The 15,742-nt window shown below is 44.8% G+C and overlaps 1 protein-coding gene across 1 annotated transcript in view; it reads left to right on the top strand.

The window, feature by feature from the left end:
* MTAP (methylthioadenosine phosphorylase) overlaps positions 1-15,742 on the top strand; it is a 45,903-nt gene that overhangs the window by 17,968 nt on the left and 12,193 nt on the right. The window contains exons 4-6 of the mRNA XM_006881269.1: positions 1,313-1,480; positions 10,132-10,234; positions 13,613-13,852. Coding sequence (XP_006881331.1) covers positions 1,313-1,480; positions 10,132-10,234; positions 13,613-13,852 — 511 coding nt within the window. The remainder of the gene's footprint in view (positions 1-1,312; positions 1,481-10,131; positions 10,235-13,612; positions 13,853-15,742) is intronic.

The raw sequence follows: 15,742 nt of genomic DNA, 5'->3' as shown, positions 1-15,742 counted from the left end.
AGATTAACATCATCGTGAAAGCCAATGCTTCATGCATGATCCGTTGTGCGGGGACAGTTGTATATTTAGATGTTGGGGGGCAGGGGAGACCCCTGAAGTGCCCAAGCCCTTAAATTCTTTCAAGTTCTTCATTTAACAGAGATTATTAGATTCTGCTCATAATGCAGTTTCACACTTAAAATGTCCCTCATCTTCTCTTTGGCCTATGATTTTTATTCCCTTAAAATCTCTGCTCTTGAATGAATAAATTTTTTTAAAAAATCTCTGCTATAAATCATTACAGAAGGAGACTACCCATCTTTCTTTCTCAGAACAGATGGTGGATTTGAACCAGTGACCTTTTGATCAGCAGCTCAACACATAAGACTTTGTGCCACCAAAACAGCTAGTGTTTTATTGCTAAGTGACTACAGATTTAACTGGGTGGAACCGTATTTGTGTCTCAGAATTTCTGTGGATCAGGAGTCTGGGCACAGCTTATCCGGGTCTTGGCATTCTCTGCCAAGTTCATATTGCCCTTAGTTCCTTACAGCTGTGAACTTGAGACCCTCGGCACCTATAGGTTGCAGACGATTCCCTGCCAAGTGGGGATTCCCTGCCTCTGTACATGCATTTCCCATCACAAGGGCAGCTTGCATCGTTAGCCTGTGGGCGCATGCGTGCTGCCAGAGGGATCCCAGTCATGCAAGGGCCATCCTAGCACCTTCCTCATATTCCATTGGTTATCAGCAAATCTCAGCTCCACCCACATTCAAGGGGGAGGAGTTTTTAGGGGCTGGATTCAGGGCCACTGCACCTCTGCCACTCTGCTTCTTAGAAATAGAAATAGCTCCTCTCAGTGTCCCATGGACTGCTGAATGGACAAACAAATCGATCTCAGAGGAAGTTCAACCAGGATGCTTCTTAGAGGCAGGGCTGGTGAATCTTCACATCCTTTGGGTGTGTTTCAGGAGGGGAACCTATCCTTGGGAAAAGACATCAGGCTGGGAATGGTGGAGAGTCAGAGAAAGAGAGGAAGACCCTCTATGGGACAGATGACACATAGACTGTAACAATGGGCTGGACCGTATCAGAGCCGGTGAGGTGGGCTCAGCGCAGGACAAGGGTCAGGTCTCCTGTGTGTGGGATCCTGTGAGTCACAGTCGACTCCTAACAACACACTGTTCTGCAGGAAAAGGGTGACATAGACTTCTCTGTAAAGATTTACCCCCTCGGGAGTCCCGGGGGTGCAGGCTGCCCTGTCCCACTCGGACGTGGTGCTTTGGTTTGGAATTCAAACGCTCGTCTCCCTCTTCTGCTCTCCTTCCCGTAGACATGGGAGGCAGCACACCATCATGCCCTCACAAGTCAACTACCAGGCGAACATCTGGGCCCTGAAGGAGGAGGGGTGCACACATGTCATCGTGACCACGGCCTGTGGCTCCTTGAGGGAGGAGATTCAGCCCGGCGACCTCGTCATTATTGATCAGTTCATTGACAGGTGAGTGAGCACTGGACACACTCTGGGCTCTCGTAAGGTCATTCCCTCAATAGTGAAACTGCTTCCCACACTCAGCCACTAACTGGAAAATGGGATTTCATGTTCACTGAGCGGCATCTAGGAAGAAAGGCCTGGAGAACTACGTCCGGAAGAACCTGCCGTGGAAAATCCTGGGGCACAGAGTCCCGCTCCTGCTCTATGGGGTTGCCGTGCGTTAGAGTTAATTCAGCAGCCAGTGATGGGTCTCATCTCTGTTGTTCATCTTAAGGGACCGGGCACAGAGCAGAGGGTGGGGCTTTGCACTAGTTTTCAACTTTTACTCAACAGAGGAAAAATTCCATGAACTCTTTAAATTCCAGATTCTCAGCTTCAACAGGTTATCAATTAACTGTGATCTGTAACTTAAATGGTAATTATGTTAATTAACATATGTTAATTAACATGTCTCAGGGAGCAGGGATCTAGGCATTGAGCTCCTGTCTCATCATGTCACCAAGCTTGTTTTTTCATTTGGTCAGATAAAGGTCCTTGTGGGCCGAATCGTTCATCCTTGGGGCCTCAGGGTTTCCACTGCCTCTTTTTTCTGTTCCTTTCTTTCCTGCAAGGAACTCTCACTTTTCTGCATATCTAGGGATCTTTGTTCCTGTGTGGTTACATCAGTAAGCATCGGTTCATATCCTACAGTTCTTTGAGCTGATAATTAGCCCTGCAGGCCTGATGAGAACCAGGTTGGTTTTTAGGCAAGAATATTTATGCGTCCCACCAGCCTTGTGACATCTGTGTAGCCAGAGGGTGCCATGATTGGTCACTGAATGGGGAGACGTCAACTGGAGCTTGTTGGGAGCCTGAGATTCTCACGTACTCACAGCCCCATCTGGCCTGACAGGTTGCAGAGTTTTCCAAAGCCACATGCAGACTGGAGACCAACTGGATTCAGAGTGCATCTTGCTTCTCTGTGGCTTTGGTTTTTTATATTTTTTTTTAATTTGTGCGTGTGTGTGTGTGTGTGTACACTATCAAATCAGATCTGACTGGTACAGGAGGAGATTGTCCCTCCTTCCCCTGCAGAGCATCTGGTGCATTCGAACCATGCGCCTCTGGAATTGCAGTTCAGCTTCTTGCCACTAGGCCACCAGAGCGCCCTTCTCTGTGACTTTGTATTATTTACTCTTGTCTACCTGGATATCTGTTCTATCTTCCGAATCAAGGGTTCAGTGTTTCCAGCTCTTCCCTGAATGGCTGGTGGGTCATCTTCAGAGGTTGCCCTCCCAACACATGTGCCTGTTTATGTAACTTTGTCAGCACATTATCTTGGGGAAAATATCCTGTCCTCCCAAGGTCACTGGCTTTGTCTTTAAATGGGAAGAAAATGTCAGACATGTAGAGTTGACAGAAACATCTTTAACTTTGAGAGACTAATTCAGAAATAAACATTGACGGAGTAAAACAAAGGTGTTTCAGAGTCACTCTAAAAACTTCAAGACTTTCAGAAGCACAGCCATCTGTCCTTGTTGATTGTAGGAGCCCATCTTATCTCGTAATTGTCTACTCAGAAAGGTCTTGGAGGAAATATCTGGCAATCTGTGTTTGAAAAAATGGTGCCATTGAAAACCTCGGGGCACGTTTTCACTGTGACACATAGGTTGTCACCCATGAGTCAAGTTCGCCCGACAGTACAGTTTGGTTTTGATTTCTTGGTGGCTGAAGTGTTACTTCTTTCTCATTTTCCCCTTATTTGTTAGTAAAAGTGTTGCCTCATGATTTTATTGTATGATAGTGATTTAAAAAAAAAATAATGACCCATATTTAAGGAGGTTTTGCAGGTGTGAATTTTTTTTAATAACTATTAGGAAACACCAATTATAAGTTTGTGGGGTTTTGGTTTGCTTTTTAAAAAAAAAGAAAAGAAAAGAAGGGCAGGGTGTGAATCCTGGTGCCTGCCGAATGTTTTTGTGCTGCGTGGTTGGTGTTAGCCTGTTGTGACTGAAGGCAGCCCTGGCTGAGTACTTATGCTTGAAGGACGCGGTAGGAAAAGTCCTCACGTGGAGAGGTAGGACTTCATCTTTCTTCCTTGCCCCGTACACAGATTGCTCTGTCTCCCAGTCGCCGCCTCTGATAAATGCGGGTGTTGGAACAATTCTGTGGTGTTTTGAAGATGCACACTTACTCATCAGGAAAGTCCCGCTGTAAACATGAAATGGCATTAGGATTAGGTCAGGATAATTTATCTTCTCCTCAAAGAGACAGCCCTGCCTGGGCCGTTCCCAGATGTTGCGGTTAAACGTTCTTCTTTGTTGTTGGGTTAATTGCTGTTGAGTCACCTCGGACTCTTGTCATGGTGAACTCATGCACGGCGGAATGAAGTGGGCCTGGTCCTCAGGACTGGCGCGAGGCTTAGGCCCCTGCCTGTGGCTGTTCTGTTAATCCATCTCCTTGTAGGTTTCCTTCATGTTCGCTGACCCTCTGGCTGTACCAGTACTTTCCTAGCAAGTAATCTTGTGATCCTGATGCAATTGATCCTGAGGCTGTGTCTCAAGTAAACAAGACGCGGTGTGGCCGCCCTCACTTCAGAGTGTCACCTGCACACCCCCTGCAAAGACTGGCTCCTGTGCGGCTGTGCTCTCGGGTCAAGTACCTAGTCAGTCTTTGTCCACCTGCTGATGGAGAGAAGTGGAGATGACAGTCCACGTATGGTCCAGATGACATAGGAAGCCTTTGTTTAGCCTCCTCTCTGGTTCCTGTCAGGAGCTATTTTAAGCCTTCGTGTTCTCTCTCCACTTCCTACCTTCTGCAGTCTTAGCCGAGACTGTTGCCTCCTTAAAGAACACAGCCACCAGTCATAGGGTCACCATCTTCTTTGTCCTCCCTGTACCCCTTAAAATGTGCCCACCTTTCCAGCCACCCTTCTCATGTTGCAGATTTTTTTACTTAAGAATAAGGGTGCATTTTTATAGACACTGTCACAGAGGATGTGCTCATATTGTTCCCTGAGGGAGTAACCAGAGTCATCAGTTGAAGATCTCTGTGTGTGTGTGTGTGTGTGTGTGTGTGTGTGTAGAGTCAAATCGGATCTGACTGGTACAGGAGGAGATTGCTCCTCCTTCTCCAGCGGAGCATCTGGTGGATTTGAACCGTGTACCTCTGAGATTGCAATGCATAAAGAACCATCTTGAGGGACAGGAGAATGTCAAGAAGCTATGAAGTAGATTCATTCAAGTTACACATTTTGACCCTGAGCAGTGTCCTTAATACTAAAGTGAAAATTTCAATGAATAGCTTTATTAGAATTCCAGTTTAAAAGCAACCTACCAGTCAGGGAGTTTTGTCCCCTTCCTGGCTTTTTTTTTTTTTTTGGTAAAATGTAGATCGCTTAACTTCTTTTCCTTTTTAAGTATATGTGTAAGTAGCCTTAATTATGCTCACAATTTTGTGCGGCCATTGCAGCTGTCTATAACTGCAGAGCTTTTCCATCACCTCATAGAGAAACCTTGATCAGGAACTGCCATTCTCCAGTTTCCTTCCCCGCCACACAATCTTTATGTCTGGAAGCGCCCAGTATTCTCACCTTACTTGTCTTAAAATTGCTTCTCTTCACCGTGCCTGTATCCTCCAGCCTTCCACAGTCTGTGTATGTGCGATGACTTTCCCTGGCGTCTGTTTGTGACAGTCTCAGGTCATTTTCTGGTTAGCTTTGAGCAGACGCACATAACAGTGGCATACTTTGAGACCAGCAGATGAAAAAGTATGAAAGCAGATTTGCCAAAAGGGATAGTTAAAATGAATGAAAACACAGTAGGATTTGTAAATTTTCAAATAAAACAAAAAGTTTGAAAAAAGGATAGTGTTGATGAATATTATGCCATTTTAACATGAGGTGCAGGTCGGAGTGACTTATCCAGGGTCACTCGGCGAGTGAGCCTGCCGGGTCAGTTAGTCCCTCAGTCAGCCTCCCCTGGGTCCTGAATTAACAGTGGCGTCCTCTAACCTAGCAAGGAAAATTTACTGGTTGAAGCAAAAGTGGAGGAACAGACCTTCAGCCGCAAGCAGTCGCTACTGTAGAAACCATATCTTAAATCATGGAAGCGTCTGTATTTATTTCCTTTATTACTGTAACAGAGACTGTTAGCACAAATTCAGCAGCGTGTACAACACAAGTCTGTTATCTCACATTTTTGGAGTCTTACATGGAGTCGCACCAGCTCAAATCAAGATGTTTTTTTAAATCAAGTGGAAGAAACTACAGTCAGCATCTGAGCTGAAGGCAGATACTTCAACTTGAGGATTTGTATGTGCTGCTCTGGTGACGTCATCCATGGCGAGTTTACACATCTAACCCAGAGGTGACTCCTTGGGAAGTTCAAAATCCCCAACAACTCTTCTGGAGAAGGATGAGTCCTCTCTTCCACGCAGTTTACAGCCTCCTGGATAAAGGGTCAGCAATGAACTGGGTCCAGCTCGCCCGTGAACGCATGTCAGTATATAGTAGAGCCAGCAGGGGGCGAGATCACCTAAGTATTACTTAGTGTCCTCAAAGTGAAGACCGAGGTCTATACCTTACATTAACTAGTAAGAGGACTTAAGAAGGAAGATAAAATCCGTTTATTAACATGGCTGCTTCCTTACTGGATACATTTCCTTGCCTTTTCCAGCGTGGAGGGCCTTGTCTCTCTTCATGATCCATGACTCCTCCCATTTTCAAAGCCAGCAGTGACAGGTCAAGTTCTCACAACTCATCCCTCAACTCATTACACTTTTCTACTCCCCTCTTCAACGCTTAAAGACTTAGTACAGTAGCATTGGCCTCAGAGATAATCTAGAGTAAGACCTTTATTTTAAGATCAGCCATTTGGTAATATTAATTCCGTTACTTTAGTTCCCCATTGCCGTGTAAAGTTAGTTACCTGCTTGCAGATTGTGAGAATTGGCGTGTGGCTGTATGTGGGAAGCCGTTGTGCTGTGGTCCGCAGCTTGTCACTTCCATAGCCCAGGAGGAGGGAACCACGACCCCTAAACTTCCTGACCCTGGTAGAAGTTGATGTGCGAGAAATGAGATCCTTTTAGTCTGTCTCAGCTAGAATACTTATCTCCTGCCAGCAAATGCAACATGGCTCAAGATAAAATTTACACAGTTGGACCAAGAATAAATTCCAGTTTCGCCTCCTGCTGGTTCCTGTAGCAACCCTGTGTGTTCGTAGTAGAATTCCATTGAGTTTTCAACACTGATATTTCAGAAGCAGTCCTGTCTTCGGAGATGCCTCTGCATAGGTTTGAACTGCCAGTCTTTTGGTCAAGAGTTGAGAACTTAGGTATTTGCATTCTCTGGTCCTCCTCCTGCTTCCTGTTGGAGTCTTTTTTATTAAGTCCTGGTGCTCAAGGTCACTGGTAAGAGACCTCACTGCTTTCTCAGGAAGCTGGCAATCTCTCTGCAGGTCTTGTCTTTGGGCCCATTCTCAAATATTGCTTCTCCGTCGTAGTTCTATGCTCCTGAGCAGGGATCCATCTATATTACAGTTTGCAGGAATACTGTGTGCCGAGAGCTGGATCTATTCCTCATTGATCATCAGGGCAACACTCTGCAGTAAGAATTATCAGCACATTCTTATTTGCATTTTAACATGTAAGATAGATTACTTCAGCGGCATCCAGTGACATAAAGCTGCTTTGCTTGGCAGCCATGTTTTCATAGTCTGAGCCCCTGGATATTACATATGGTGGTTCCTCTGGACGGTTCACCAGAAGTTTGGAGTTTCTCATCCACTCAGAGAACCTTGAAGAAAAGGCCTTGGGGAAAGAACGTCCAGAAAAACAGTGGAAACTGTGGAACACAGTTCTGCACTTAGCACATATGGGGTCACTGTGATTCAGAACCGACCCGTACCGATTACGGGCCGCATGATAAATGGGAGTATTGCTAATGCTGACCTCACGAAGAAGCCGACGTGGATTAGTTCATTTGCTCAAGACCACACAGAGGCGCAGTAATAAGATTCAGATCCAGGCACAGAGGCCGTTTCTTGTCTTTTGTCTTCACCGCCGAGACTCTCGGCTTATGGGTGAGGTTCAGTTCTGTTCACACAGGAGCACCGTCTTGGCTGGACCTGGAGGTACCTGTGGCGTGAACTGGCAGGACGTACGTCTATCCAGGCTTGACCAGGGAGCAGGAGTCTTCTGTCTGCAAGGACTTGACTGGGAGTTACCCCAAGCTCTTTCTGCTGCGGAAGACAGGCCAGTTTCTGGGCGATGGACAGGAAGGGAGACAGGACTTGTTACAGGTGACACGTCTTCATTCTAGAATTTCCCTTGGATGGTGATTTCTTCTTACCTCAGATATGCTCGTAAGCCCATTACTCTCTGTTAGGATTTCAGCATGGGCATCAGTGCTTCTTCTCGTGTACCGTGCATGTGTCTGGAGGTTTATAATGACTTGCTTAGCTTATTAAGCTTTTTGCTGAATCACTTGCTCATTTCATCTTTGTCAGAATCGACTCACAGCTGGCCCTTCAGCAGATTTCCTAGGCTGATAACCAAATGAGGAAAGACTGCCCATCTTTCTCTTTGGAAGCTTTGAGTGGATTCGAACCACCAGAGAGACGTGGCCCTTAGCTTAGCAGCACAACTTCCACCACTCTGCGCCACCAGAGCACTGTGTTTCACTGGATGTGTGGGCACAGATTAGTTAAGGTGAACCACCTCGTGTGTGGGCAGGAGAGTGTAGGGCTCTTGTGTAAGAGGGGAGATGGAGGGCGGTGAAGACGGGGTGTTGCACGTGGCCTTGCTTCATGGAGCTGCTGAAGGCTTCTGCAGCCCTGTTTTCTGACTCACCGGATGCGTGAGGGGATGCTGCTGAGAACTGACTCATTGAAGGCCGAAGCCAAAGCCCGGGTTGAGCGCGACATGGCACCATTTTATTGGTGTGTTTGCAGAAAAGGAAAAGGCCTGTATTTACACAGACAGCAACAGTCATTTGACCTGCTCTTCACCCCTTTGGAGTTGCAGGGGGGTTAACTCGGCCTTTTTCTTCAAGCCAGAGGTCTGGGAGAAGAACAGACAGGGTTCTCCTTCCTCCAGAACACAGGGGCCTTGCCGTTGGTGAGGCGACTTTGCTGCCAGCTCCTGTTCCATGGCATCCTGACGGAGTGGGAGGTGATGGCTTCACGCTGGTAGGAAGCAGTGAGCCAGCTGTGTGCTTTCTCTCTAGACCAGTGAAGCAGTTTCTCGCTGCCACTCCCCCTCCGCCCACCCACAGGAGAGCGCGTCAGATGACATCTTGCCCGCCCTTGTTGGCCTCTTCGCCCCCGCATCTCCTTCCCCAGGACTTTGGCCTTCCTGTCTTAGTCATGGCTTCACATGTAGGACAATTAGAAAGGTGATTTGTTCTGAAAATGTCTGGTGAGAAGGAGTGGGATGGCTTGGCACCGGAACTAACGTTAGCCTCTCTTTTGTGGATTGGAAAATGTTTTATCAGAAAGTTGAACCAAGAGGCTTTGGAATGAATAATAGCAACTTAGAGGGCCACACATATTAAGCCAGGCAGCAGTGAGACAGATGCCAGAGTGTGGGCAGGACAGTGGCGACCTCCTCCAGGGCCTCAGCGGCCTGACCAAACAGCCTGGGGACGGAGAGCAGGAATGGCTGCACGTTAGAAACATGACGGTCAGATGCCAGAGGAAGGACTTTGTCAGGACCCTTAGAGTAACAGTGCACCTGTTAGAAAGAAAGATCATTTTGAGACCCTCAGTGATGATTGCTTATGGCCTAATATTAGATAATAAAGAACGACTACTGTTTTAATTAGGAGTGACAGTCATGCTGTGATTCACATTAATGATACCTCTAAAAGTAGAGTAACAGTGGCAAGCTCTGGTGGCCTGTTGGCAAGAAGCTGCACTGCAATCCCAGAGGTGCACGGTTTGAATCCGCCAGATACTCTGCTGGACAAGGAAAGACAATCCTCTCCTGTACCAGTCAGATCCGATTTGACAGTACACACAAAAAATAATAAAATTTTTTAAAAAGTAGAGTAACAGTAAAGTTTGTAACCATGAGAAATGAACAGATCAGGCAAGTAAGCAAAATTTTGAAAATGATCCAATCTGGATGCTAGGTGTATGGGATTGATTGGCTAATTTATATCTGTGATGACTGCAAGTTTTCTTACTGGTTTCCTAAATGCTTTTCCATTCTTCCCGAACCCAAGGCTGAGTTATAATCACACACAGGTCTGGTCAGTTGTTAGCTTTTCGCTGCCATCTGTTCACAGATAAGTGAAGAGTGAGCCACCACCAGCCCAGAGCCAGAAAAGCCTAGTTCCCTCTCAGTGCTGCTTTTTTTGACCATTTGTGTTCACCTTGTCCAGTGTTGATTCTCAGGATCTCTGGTGACTTGGTGAAAAGGAATCACGTTGCCAACCCAGAAGCACATGGTTCAAATCCACCTGCTGCACCGCAGAAGGAAGATGGGCAGTCTCTTTGCTGTGACTTCCTGCCTCTGGAAACCCAGCGGAGGGTCCCTTAGGAGTGGGTTCCGACTTGATGGTACACAGCAGTTGAGGAGGGAGGATCAGGATGTTGATCTAGATACCGTGGCATCACCAGCAGTGGACCCTGGAGAGCTGCCTACAAACAAGTGGACACTTTTGCTTTTTCTTGTAGGACCACCAAGAGGCCTCAGACCTTCTATGATGGGAGTCATCCCTGCACCAGAGGAGTGTGCCACATCCCAATGGCCGAGCCCTTCTGCCCCAAGACGAGAGAGGTGTGTAGTCTCTGGAAGGTGTACTGAAGCAAAGCACGGCTGTTAGGGTGGCATCAGAGTTCAGTCAGTTGACTGAGCATTTATCCTGCTTCCTCTCTCTAGGGGAAGGTCAGGCAAAGAGCTCTGTGTATTCCTCCCATCATCTTTTAACGCTCGTGTATCTGCCGTTCTGGATCTTGCTCATAGAACCTCTCCGTTTGAGGCTTGAGGAATACCAAGTGCATCTTTCCATTTGGGTTTTCTAACTCCAGGTCTTTGCACATCTCGTTACAACATGATGGGTTTTGTTTTGAGCCGTCCTTTTAAAGTCTTCGACGCTTTGAGTCATCATTTGCTCCATTTGCTAGGGGATTTAAATACCTCTGTATGCTAATCATTGGTGTAAGTTTAGCTTTATGTGTTAAGTAGATGTTTCCTTTTGAAATTCAAGTCTATACATGTGATCTTTTCCCTTTTAGGGGCATTTTCAGGAGAAAAGTCCTGTCCATTTCAAAGTCGGAGCAGCTTTGCTCAAAATAGACTGAGGAGTAAAGTCTGTTTCTGTGAAATCTATCTTGTCCCAACAGAAAACTGATGGGGAATTATGAGTATAGCTGTGGGTGGGAAAATGCTGAGGATACATGCATAACCAATGATATACGCATAACCATTGCAGGTTGGTTGGTTCTCATGCGTAGGGGCTTTAGGGCAGGGCTGACCTGCCCCGTAGGATTTCCAAGCCTGTAAATCTTTACAGACGGGAACTGCGACATCTTTTCTTCAGAGGAACGGCCTGTGGTTTTGGGCAGTGACCCCTCGGCCTCGGCTCTTCAACACCGTGAAGTGTGGCATGTGGGTGAATTTCCAAGAATGCAGTTTTGCTTTCCTTGGGACCAGATTAATTTAGCTGACAGTACTCGAGCCAGCTAAACATTCTGTAAAGAGCTGAGGAAATTCATGGGAGGGCAGTGTAGAAAAATGGAGTTTAAAAGCTTTTAGAAATAACATTTTCTTCTTAATCACTTGAAAAGATTTTAAAAAAACAAACAAAACCTATCCAAAAATTGGATAGAGTAGATGTTGTTATTAATGTTTTACATTTTTAAAATTTAAAATTAATGTTTTACATTTTAAATTTCAGTATTCACGTAATCAGGTGGTAAGGAAATAGAGGTAGGGTGAATTATCACACAGCAAGCAGAGTGTTCAAGAATTGTACCATTTCCTAGTATTTAGGCCTAAATATATATTTATTGAGTTTCATCTCTTTATAGGCCAACAGGTATTTCTGAAAAGTTTCTTAAAAAACAACTTTGTAACAGTGGTCTTGGGTGAGTGAACTGAGCTCTTAAACCAAGAGGCTAAAAAAACAAAACACAAAAGCCCAGAGGTAAGAAAAAGAGTCATTAGAGAACAATAAATACCCTTTTGTAGCGTGCACATGTGTTGCGGTGGCGTGAGCGCCACTTCTGTCCTTTTCAGAGGTGACCCAAAGCGATTAGTGCGTGACTTTTGCCAGTAAAGTGTAACAAGGCTAGTGCCTCGGCTTGTTCCGTTATGATTACTCAGAACGAGAAGATTACATCATCTCTTCTTCAGGCCCACTGCTTTCTTACCCCCGATCGTATTGCTGTTGTCTTACTGTGGCATCATATGCGGTCATCCGTGCGGTCAGCTCAGTGGAGAGCCCTCCGAGGCTCGTGGCTGGCATGCCCACACCTCGAGCCTCCTCTGTGGGTGGCTCCCAGCGACCGTGGCACCTGACTCCAAGGCTGATGCTGAGGAAATCAAGGGACACACCGTGGCTGCTATCTTCCCTCACGCGTCACCACCTGCCTCCAGAATCACTGATACTTAAGTAAAACAAATATCTTGGTTTTTCATGATCTTTAAAAGCAGAACTTAAAATGCTTTTGTGGGGGTGGGGGTAGAGGCTATATTTATACCCTTCAGTAGTTTTCCTGATAAACCCATTCTTTATTTTTCATAGATTAATAAGCACCAAGTAGTACCACCTAGTGTAGATAGTTTCATGGTTCTAAATTTGGCGTTACCAAAGCTTTTGTTAGCATGCCTCTATTGGCAAGAAGCTGCACTGCAGTCCCAAAGGCATGCAGTTCTAATCCACCACCCACTTCACGGAAGGAGGATGGGTAATCCCATCCTGTGCGATTAACTGCCTCTGAAAACCTGCTGTAGGGTCAGCTACAGGTTTATTCCGACTCTGTGGTACAGCAACAACAGGGTGAATTATTTTTCCATTTTCTTCTATGCTTTTACATAGGCAGGCAACGTACTGACCCAGATTGAAGCTTTCTATTGACTTAGAGGCATTTCATTTCATATGGTAGCCCAGGAGACTTTGCCAGTTATTTTGTTAATATGTCCAGAACCTGCCATTAACAACTATGAGGACACCAAATTAGCTTGAATATAGCATTTACAGTGTGCCCAGCATAATTCTGTACTGTGCATATCTGAACTCACATAACCCTTCCAATATCGTTGTTAAACAATATCATTATTCCCATTTTACAGATCAGAAAGCAGTCATACAGAGGTTAAGTGACTTTCCAACCATATATTGAATTTAAAAGACTTCTTGTTAAAAAAATAGAGAATTGGGGGGTTCAGGTAGCTTAATGTAAAGGCTTAAAGGTAATGGCTTTGCCATCCAGTGACACAAGTTTTCCAGCTGCTCCAGGGCAAGAAATAAAAAAATTATTTTTTAATTAAACAGATTGAGAAAAATTAAGTTACTAACCTCAAAATTAGATGTCAGTTGTTAACCAATTCTAAATCAAGTAATTATGCTTCTTAACATTTCTAAAACCCGTACTTGACAAGTCATTAAGTAGATGCCCCAGTAAGTTTCTCTCAAGTTACTAAAAAAAATCAGTATGACCTATTCATTTTCACCATCGGCTCTGAGAGGCAGTAGTTGAAGGAGATTGCAAAGAAATTAGTTTTCTAATCAAAAACAGCGATTAGAGACGTCAGATTTGTTATTAAAGCGCAGTGGGAATGCACCTTCTCAGGAACTTGGAAACAGTTCTCAGAACTTGACTTTGGGGAGATGTGAATGCTGAGATTAGCCTTAGAGGGTAAAGGTCAAGACTCAGATTGTCTGTATTCATTAGCCAGTTAAATGTTTTCCTAAACTAGCTCAGTAGTAAGAAAGAAATGAGATAAAAACAAATGCTTGGGATGTAGTAACAGCTCACCTATACCTGGGAGCGGTGTACAGGAAAATTGGGGAGTGGATGATTGAATAAATGGGAGGGGTCCAGGAATGACCCTCCTCTGGTCTTCCAGGCTCTCTCTCAAGTAGTTCACCCGTTAGGGAAAAGGGAATCTTAAACTGTTGATATGCTTTGATTTTATGGCTTTTTCTTTCAGGTCCTCATAGAGACTGTTAAGAAGCTCGGCCTCCGGTATCACACCAAGGGGACAGTGGTCACAATCGAGGGGCCTCGGTTTAGCTCCCGGGCAGAAAGCTTCATGTTCCGCACTTGGGGGGCCGATGTGATCAATATGACTACGGTTCCAGAGGTGGTCCTGGCTAAGGAGGCTGGGATTTGCTATGCAAGTATCGCCATGGCAACAGATTACGATTGCTGGAAGGAGCACGAAGAAGCGGTAGGTGGATGCTCTTCTGAGCAGCATGGGCTTCTGAATGCTGTGGACACCAGTAAAGAATGTCTCAGCCGTGTGTCCCTGTTATGTCAGTTCCAGAAAGAGCTTTTCTTTAATGTTTTTATGTCCTGGTAAGGAGAGTGAATTGTCGGGTGACAAGCAGAGTGCACACCAGTGCTATCAGAGAGTGTTTATTTGTAAAAAGAAAAATATGTGCTTATTTACATTCAAGTAGAATATTTCTACGAAGTTAACCCCCAGAATGGTAGCATTGGTTCCTTTCAGTGATGAAACAGGTCCTAGTCAGCTTTTTATATACATTACCATTGAATAGTATCAGATACTTCCAGTAACTCTCATTTTGAAAGGTGGAAAGAAAGATCTTCATAGAAAGAAGAGACTTTTATCCAGGGATCAAGAGTGGAAAATACATCGTAAACATAGAGTTGTATTGAGAATCATCTAAGACTTGTGGTTTATTTCAGGGATAAAAGTGTCCTTTGGTCTGTATGTACTTTTCTTGTGCTGTATAACTGTTTATTGTGTTTGTTTTCATAGGGAAAGAACACTTACTACTTGTTTCTTCTTGGTAAAAGGACTCTTTGAATCTGTCATTTAACCTGCTGTTACTGGTATTGTGCTTGGTGTAGCAAGGTGAGGGCATGTCGACAATTCTGTTGACAATGCTGGAGACACACTTAATGCAAAACATTGTGGGAAAGCTGAGGAAATACAAGAAGTGGTGGGTGTGAGAATAGAGTACCAAGCTGGTTGAACAAAGATTCGAGTTCTAGGAAGCCATCCTAGTTAAAGCAGTGGGAAACATGGGTGTGACTGAATAGGGTGAGAATTAGTGGGCAGGACAGAGAAGAGCAGAATTGCGTTACATGAAGACTTTGATGAGGATTTTATACAAGAGGCTGTTACGGATTGAATCTTTCCTCCCCGAAATAAGAGTCCACTTCTGTGGGCCATGATTCTCAGTGGTTTGTCATATGAAGGATATATAACACTTTCACATTTCAGTATATAATTACACTCATGATGCAATAAGCCCTGATCTAATAGAAAACTCTTGAGGTGACACACAGGACCTTGATGTGGTGTGACTTCACATTAGGGGGGATTACAGCACCCTTAAACAGGTCACAGCCCTGATCTAACATAAGGGGAGCTGATATGCAATATGGCCTGAATCACCTTTTTTTTTCCTTACAAAAAAACAAAATGAGAGAGAAGTGAGCTGAGAAAGAGGGATCTCTCTTGCCAAGAAGGGCCAAGAGTTAAACCCTGTCGTTTGGACGCAGGGTCCCAACCCTCAGCACTTTCTTGAAGCAAGAGACACGGAGAAAGCCGCCTTCTAGAGCTGGGACTCTGAATTCTGACATTTAGCTTCTTAAGAAGTTGGAAGAAACCCACAGATATGTAGCAAAAAGATTTCATCAATATTCAGCCGTTTAAGGAAGTAACATAAAACCAAGAATAATAATTTTGAAGGAAGAAGTCTTAGCTGTACTGCAAGCATTATGGAAGAACAAGGCTCTAGGAATTGCTGAGATGTTTTAAACAAAAGATACACCATGCCAGAGCTGTTCACTTGTTTATGCCAAGGAATTTGGAAGATGGCCTCCTGGCCAGCTGACTGGAGGAGAGCCATATTTCTGCCTATTCCAAAGAAAGCTGATCCCACAAAATGAGGATATTACCAGTCAATATCACTGATTCCACATATAAATAAAATTGTGCTAAAGATTATTCAAAAGCAGTTGTAGACACTTCCATGATACATCTTTAAGGATATGAACATGTACGGCTAAGCACAATTGATAACAGTGCATCTAAATTCCAGAATCAATCTCCATAATAGTCTATGTGTTTCCTACTGCCAAAGGG

This window comes from Elephantulus edwardii, unplaced genomic scaffold, assembly GCF_000299155.1.
Source record: "Elephantulus edwardii isolate Elephantulus edwardi_28Jun2011 unplaced genomic scaffold, EleEdw1.0 scaffold00014, whole genome shotgun sequence".
NCBI lineage: Eukaryota > Metazoa > Chordata > Mammalia > Macroscelidea > Macroscelididae > Elephantulus > Elephantulus edwardii.
The sequence above is the reverse complement of the archived record's forward strand: the minus strand, read 5'-3'. Positions and strand labels throughout refer to the sequence as shown.